This window comes from Mollisia scopiformis (assembly GCF_001500285.1).
Source record: "Mollisia scopiformis unplaced genomic scaffold LY89scaffold_38, whole genome shotgun sequence".
In the NCBI taxonomy this organism is placed as follows: Eukaryota; Fungi; Ascomycota; class Leotiomycetes; order Helotiales; family Mollisiaceae; genus Mollisia; species Mollisia scopiformis.
In genome coordinates, this window is record NW_017263618.1 from 455,660 (window position 1) to 462,613 (window position 6,954).

The window sequence follows — 6,954 nt, forward strand, 5'->3', positions numbered from 1 at the left end:
GGAATCTCATAGTCGAAAGTAATGAAAACAAATTATTGGCGAGGATTCAATAGCGTAATTGCCCGATAACTCGCATGACCAGAGTTCTGCCTTGTGGTGAGCCTACCTGGAGACCCGTTTTGATGACTTGGCAAAGATCGACATGGCCAAGCACGGATGCCGAAAAGGATTTATTTCCAAAGAAATTCTTGTTTTCTAACATGGATCTCGTTGTCCCTCTTGAGAAAGGTCATCTTCAAAAAATCGAGAAACAGCTAAGAATATTGAAACACAAAGGTTTGAAGGGGCATTTTTTTGGGCGACTTGTGTAATATTTCTTGAGATCGAAGAAACTACTTCTGCGCTTCCCACTAGTTGAGGTACTAAAAGATCTCCTCCACCTTATTTATTACCGTCGAAAGCCAGCCTTGAGAGTACAGCTCTTCCGTCGCCCCAAGTGTATCGAGACTGTTTCGAGCATCTGTCAGGGTTCTGCCTCCAGCCCCGCTTCTTCCCTGTATGCTTCTAGCAGAGAACCACCATCTCTTCACCACCTCAAACATGTCCAAAACAAACCTCTTTGTAGTAGCCGGGTTGACCATGGTATAAGTTCCATTGTACGTCGGTACCAGTACTGATCCATTAGACAACACCGTGACGTTCACAAGATTGACAGTGATTGCCTCGTAGTCTTTCATAACTGACCCTTCTAACACAGTTTGATCTACCAATGTTACATTGACACCAACTGTCACATTCTGGATCGAGCAGCCTGTTTTGGGATAATCTATCTCATCTGTGCCATCCACCACGGCAGAAAGGTATGCGAGAGCTCTCCCGCGCCCTTGCCAAAGCTCTTCGTTGTGACCACCAACTCTGTTGCGATGATAGAGAATGTTTGCTCCTTGCTGACAAAAGCTATCGACCAATAAATCTGTCTCAGCTGCCGCGCTCATCTCATCGTGGATTGCTTTGTATATAAACATGGGCATGTTTGGAACTCCGTGATGACCCATCACAGCATCGTCGTTGTATACATCTACCAGAACTGGGGCAGCCAAGGCCTCAGTTCCGTTGTAGAAGTAGTCGGAGATGTTCTGGTTTTCGAAAGCGACAAGGACCTGTGAACCACTCATGGTTGTAGCAGTATAAAATTGGGTTGAATTGAATGATCCTGTGTTCCTTAGAACGCTGTCCAGGTATTTCCTTGCTGCTGGCTGTTGACTTGTGATACCGATGATACCAGCTATAGCCAGCCCAGCTGTGTCTTTACTAGTCATCTTGTTCCCTGCTGAGGTGACGTTTGGGATAGTGCCACCTTGCACAACGCCCGCCAATTTCAGATCTGGGGCGTATACTCCAGCAAGCTCAGCAGCAAACTCAGAAGCCAATGCTCCGCCACTGTAGCCCCATATTGCAGCCCGAGCTGTAGAAGCATTGAGTCCGAATTCTTGAGAAACTTGGAGGACAGCCCGGATCGAGTCAAGAGTTGCGTGCCCTGATTGGACTCCAGCACAGTAGCTAGAAAGTGGTCCTTCGTAATCGGGTGTGTTGACAAACCATCCACGTTTCAGAAGCTCATAGATCTCTCCATAAGGTTCGCCATATTGTAAAAGGTAACTTGGTGTGGCGTCTGGATCAGCGCTGTCATAAGGGACTTCGTATGTGACCAGGCCGCGTGAACAATTTTGGGGTTGTGTAGAGCTACACTCTGTATGCGATGCTGGAATGAATACGGTGGTGACACCCCAAGAAGCATTGTTGTTGGTGTCTGATGTGCGAAACAGCACCTGAAATGTGTCCGCGCAGTCTCCAATACTGATATTCCTGTACGGAGAGTACCGTACTTTCATAGCAGTACCAGGTGCTGTCGATTCCCAGCCAGTCGGTGGGCTGAACCATGGATCTTGAGTTGGGACTGGGAGAAGCCAAGAGGAGTTTCCATCTCGTTGAAGGAGATAATTGCTATCGTGGAAAGGACAAGGCAAGAAGGAAGCGAAGATTTGAGGCACAAGAAGACTCCAACAAGACACGAGCACAAAGAACAATCGCATAGCGGCAATGTTTCTTCTTTGATGAGATGTTTCATTCTCAAGAAAGAGGACACCGAACAAATATATTCCCAAAATCGGAATACATTTCTCGGCAATCTCTGGTCAATTCATGGCTTACAGGCTATGTGGAAAGAACGCATCTGTTGTTCATTCAGGCAGAAAATATATACAGATATTCGTCCGTTCGATGATGCCAGATAGAATAAATCCGGGGTTGCACTCTACCAGTCCACCGCTTAAATTGCGTTCATTTGATTCAAGGCGACGCATGACCTCGCTTATCTGGCGAACCCCTGAATCTGGAGGATGCAAGACCGAGCCGAAATGCAAGGAAAATAGATTAAGGGGTGGAGTATAGCAACTCCGATCTGCACTCCTATCACCTGAAGCTCTTGACTTGACAGATTTGCCAACTAAAAGCGAGCCCCGCAAAAATCATAGAATGTTCCTCTGAGCTACGTCATCTCATTACAATTCTTTGGCGTGCGTCTAGAAGCTAATTAATGCACAAGAAAGAAAATGTATGTCGCTGGAAGACGCAAAGTTATGCACGAAAAAACCCCCTGCAAGCATCTAATGCTCAAATTATCTCCTTCAATCATCACGGGCCCTCGCTGCGTAGGTGCTTGCGGGTCTCTGCTATAACTATCCATTCCTAAGTATGGTAGCGAATGCAACGCAGTTGAAATTGATAGCTGTTGCGGTTGGTGTACCGGAATGCCCATCACTCATCAGCAGCAACCAAGCCCTCGCACCCCTCTATCGCTGTACCAACTAGACCCCCTCTCATGATCATGTTGAAATTATTGAAAATCCAATGTCTGACTGGCCCAACGAAACGATACGTGCTTGCCAATTGAAACACTATAATGTTATCAGCTAGTCGAGCCAAACAGACACTGAAATAGTCCCTACCCCTAGAAATTCGACTTATTATGGCGAACTATGCGGCTCCCGAAGCGAAATGACCCTGGATCAGGGGGGGATGCACGGACCAGTCCACTATGATAAGTTCACCATAATATGTGCTGCCCAGCGCCGGTCGCTGACCTCTGTTTTTGGCCTCGTCGTCTTCCGCGACGGCTTAGGGTAGGGCGGCCTACGGACGGACTATGAGCGACGGGTTTCTCTACAAGCCGGAGTGGCAGGGGCTGCTCTGCACCCAGTGCGGGGTCTGTTTACGCCCCGGACGCAGCGTCTGGCTTCGACACCTCAGGCAGAAGCCGCACTACCTGCGAGGTGCACCGTTGAAGGCTCTCGTCGAGCTCTTTGCAACCTACGGCCTGCTGGTCCCGGAGCAAGTAGCCGTACCGACCCAAGTAGTGGCTGGCCTACGGCTCCAGGATGGCTTCTAGTGCCTGACGTGCTCGGCGGGCCTCACACAGAGCCTCCAGACCATCCAGCTACACGTGTCCAAGGCACACCAGCAGAAGCCTGCATTACATCAGAAGAGCCCCCTCTGGCGGAGGTGCAAGCTACAAACCTTCTTCGCCGAAAAGCAGTACATCCGGTATTTCGTGGCGAATAACGCCAAAGGAGCCGCAGACGCCGGCACAAAGAGCTTAGATCCAAGGGAGGCAGACTTCTTCAAACAGCTTAGCGAGGACGTAGCGGTTGTAGAGGAGGATGCCAAAGCAGAAGCCAACGTCGTTCATGGCTTCGGTAGCTATAAATCTGCTGTGGTGCCGTAGCTTCGACGGACGGGCATCGAGGAGCACACACGGGGCTTGAAGAAGGACGAGATGCACACCTCTTTTGCGGTGCCAAAGAATGCCGAGAGCGAGCCCGAGCTATTCTTAATGCTAGAGGTCATAGACGAAATCTTCTCAGAGGCACATAGCTGGTGCTTCGACGGCCCAGACTATATGCTGACCTGGCCACGGCAGCTAGCGTTGAGCCGTTTCCATACTGGCGCTGCCCCGGGGCAGAAGATACGCGCCTTCGACCCCAAGAAGGAGCCTAATACGCTTAAGACCAACTTCGGCTACTGGAAGCAGTTCCTAACGTTCTGCTACCGGGTCGTCTACCGCGGCAGCCACTTCACCACGGCCGACGACGACTAGCGGACCCCTGAGAGCTGCATCTAGCTCACGGATGCCCAGGAGAAGGCGTGGGAAGCGGCCTTCCAAAGTGCTGTCGAGTAGGACCGGCCTGCGCTAAGAGATGCTATATCCGTCCTCTTAATGGCGCTAATCTGCCACGAATTTGGAGGCAATCGGTACAGCTCCCCACTGCTCAGCTTCTGTGCTATGCTTAGCGTTAAGCCGTATACTAAGACTTAGAAGGAACTAGGTAATTACAACAGCTGCTTGTCTAGTGTGATCTGGGTTGTGCAGCTAATCATCTTCTACGCTAGCGCCTGTTTAGAGAAGGCGGAGCTAGGTAATACGCTCGAGCGCATTGAGCAGTATTGCGGGCGGTTCTTAAAGCAGGACACCGAGACTCCTATAGGCGAGATCCTCGGCTGGCGCTTACTACTGTTTACTGTCTCGAAGGAGGTCGTTAGGCCGCACCAAGCACAGTGGGATATAGACGAGAAGGTCCTGACCTACCGGAACGTTGATTTGCATATAGATCACATGCCGCGGCTCTTACTCTCCGACTTCTAGCAGGCCTAGCACCTACTCTACGACGAGCTAATATTCGGGGCCCAGAACCTCCCGCGGATGCGTACTTGGGCTTTAAAGGACAACTTAGACGCCGATGCCTTTAGCTGGTTCTTTGGCCAGCACCGGGAGAACATTAAGCTAGTAAAGCCGCTAGTGAGGTCTTTACTAACCGTTATCCAAGACTCAAAGCTATTGTGGGACTCGTTCCTAGATGCTACTGCGGATGGCGCTAAGGTCTGGCGAGGGAAGGCGATTGAGCAGTATAAGGCTATAGCTAACGAGTTCCTAAAAAGGCTCTTAGTCTTAATCCACATAGGTTCTGGCTAGCCTCTACGCGAGAGTGAACTGTTTTCTGTCACCTGGCGTAACACCTAGCGGCGGCGAAACGTCTACCTTAAGCACGGGCTAGTTATGCTGCACACTACATACCACAAAGGTTAGCAGTAGACGGGCAAGTTTAAGGATAATATCCGGTTCTTGCCTGCACCCGTTGGAGACCTCTTGCTCGACTACTTGGTAGTTGTCATCCCGCTCCGCTAGGTCTTCCTCCGCTAGTCTGCCCCGCATACTATTATCTCTCCGTACTTATAGTGGTAAGACGGGAAGGTCTGGGCTAACAACCGGCTCACGCGGTGCATGGAGCAGGCGTGTAGTCGGGCTAGCATCCCTAGGCTACACATAGCCAACTAGTGGCAGATAATAGTTAATATCGTTAAAACTAAGTTTGCAGCTAACATTAGGTGCTTTAAGGTTGACGATAGGGCTAACGACGAAGATGCCAAAGAGATTGAGGCTAACATTCGGGTTATAACCAAGCAGCGGAACTATAGTATACGGACTATTAACCGGGCATATGCAAACCAACATAATGCTAACTTTGGGAATATATGAGATAGCTTTATCCGCCGGAATCTGCGTGCTTCAACTCTGTGGAAGGACTTGTGGGGGCTTAACTAGCTGCTTGGACCTGCTAGGAAAAGGAAGCGGGATAGTAAAGACATTAGCGGTCTGCAAATGCTTAAGAAGATCGCTATGGGGATCTACCGGCCACGGAAGAAGTGGTTAGCTGCGGCTCTACTAAAGAGTGCAAGAAAGCTATACCTGGATAACACGCTAAAGTGGAAGTTAGTAGCCTAAAAGCGGGCTATAACTACTATTATGTCATAGACTAAGCAAGTGGTAGTCATTATAGCTACTAGCGAAGGGAAGAGCCTGCTGTTTATGCTGCCCTGTATCCTCCCTAATGCTAGGGTGACGATCTTGGTCTTGCCACTCGTGTCTCTGCGAGGGGACCTCCTCCGCTGAGTCCGAGAGTTAGGGATCGATCACTTGGTGTAGTCGCCTAGCGAGCAGCGAGATACACCCTTAGTGTTTGTTATAGTTGAAGTAGTATGTACGGAACAGTTTCGGACCTACGCCCACAAGCTCGCGGCTACGCAAGACCTCGGCTACATTGTGTTTAACGAGGCTCACTTGACTATTACAGCGTCCGACTATCGCTAGGCTATAGTTGACCTCGCCCTAATCCACAACGTCCGTACGTAGTTTGTTTACTTAACAGCTACTTTACCTCCGACAATACAAGCTACGTTTGAAGAGCAGAACAACTTAGTGAGCCCTAAGGTAATCCAAGTATCGACAAACCGGCGAAATCTGTTCTATATAGTATAGCGGGCCACTAGGCGAGGGAGTCTGCTCGAAGAGGGCGCGCGGAGGGCAAGGGACGCGTAGGAGAATAGCTAGCTCTTGGATCGGGCTCGAAATAAGATCATCTTATACGTTCGGACAAAAGACGATGCTATTACACTAGCCGAGCTACTCTGCTGCTCCTAGTACATAGCTAATACAGGCATAGCTAAGCAGAAGAAGGAGCTACTAAGAATGTGGCTTGCCTCCTCGGACTAGCCGTACATCGTAGCCACGTCTGCACTAAGCGCTAGCTTCGATTATGCCTACGTTCGCTTAGTTGTACACATTAACGAGCCGTCGTCTTTGGTCGACTTCGCCCAAGAGTCTGGTCGGGCCGGGCGGGATGGAAAGGAGGCGTACTCGCTGGTCCTCCTCTCACCTACATGGAAGCCGCAAGCCGCTGAGAGTACTATGGTCGAGAGAAGAGCCTTGCACCGCTATCTCCTCGGCTAGGACTGCCGCCGGGTATGCTTGAGTGAGCACCTCGACTCCGAGCCGTATTAGCGATAGTGTTAGGATGACGAGGACGTTGTATGCGATGTATGCAGCGCCGGCCTAGCTCTCGCTCCGTCTCCCGCTCCGTCTCCCGAGCCGGCCCTCCAGTATACTAGCAGTGTGGCTAT

At 50.3% G+C, this 6,954-nt stretch overlaps 5 protein-coding genes across 5 annotated transcripts; 3 read left to right on the forward strand and 2 right to left on the reverse strand.

Moving 5' to 3' along the window:
* Nucleotides 1-728: 728 nt before the first annotated feature.
* On the reverse strand, nt 729-1,907 carry LY89DRAFT_569344 (LIP-domain-containing protein; the record flags this gene model as incomplete). Its single annotated transcript, XM_018208573.1, has 1 exon — nt 729-1,907. A coding segment is annotated over one exon (1,179 nt), but the record flags the coding sequence as incomplete, so codon positions are not given.
* A 1,138-nt stretch (nt 1,908-3,045) lies between these two features.
* Nucleotides 3,046-3,475, forward strand: LY89DRAFT_692005 (uncharacterized protein). The gene has a single exon (XM_018216450.1). The coding sequence runs from the start codon at nt 3,146-3,148 to the stop codon at nt 3,386-3,388; it is 243 nt and encodes an 80-aa protein (XP_018061600.1). The 5' UTR covers nt 3,046-3,145; the 3' UTR covers nt 3,389-3,475.
* Nucleotides 3,476-3,668: 193 nt separating this feature from the next.
* LY89DRAFT_372159 (uncharacterized protein) lies at nt 3,669-4,111 on the forward strand. The gene has a single exon (XM_018207064.1). The coding sequence runs from the start codon at nt 3,776-3,778 to the stop codon at nt 4,094-4,096; it is 321 nt and encodes a 106-aa protein (XP_018061601.1). The 5' UTR covers nt 3,669-3,775; the 3' UTR covers nt 4,097-4,111.
* Nucleotides 4,112-4,351: 240 nt separating this feature from the next.
* Nucleotides 4,352-4,896, forward strand: LY89DRAFT_692007 (uncharacterized protein; the record flags this gene model as incomplete). Its single annotated transcript, XM_018216451.1, has 1 exon — nt 4,352-4,896. A coding segment is annotated over one exon (162 nt), but the record flags the coding sequence as incomplete, so codon positions are not given.
* Nucleotides 4,886-5,683, reverse strand: LY89DRAFT_692008 (uncharacterized protein; the record flags this gene model as incomplete). The annotated part of the gene is made up of 1 exon (XM_018216452.1): nt 4,886-5,683. A coding segment is annotated over one exon (156 nt), but the record flags the coding sequence as incomplete, so codon positions are not given.
* Between the last annotated feature and the right edge of the window lie 1,271 nt (nt 5,684-6,954).

Bases quoted from the DNA above. Each gene is read 5' to 3' on its own strand.
- LY89DRAFT_692005 (XM_018216450.1), top strand. From the start codon at position 3,146: ATGAGCGACGGGTTTCTCTACAAGCCGGAGTGGCAGGGGCTGCTCTGC.
- LY89DRAFT_372159 (XM_018207064.1), top strand. From the start codon at position 3,776: ATGCACACCTCTTTTGCGGTGCCAAAGAATGCCGAGAGCGAGCCCGAG.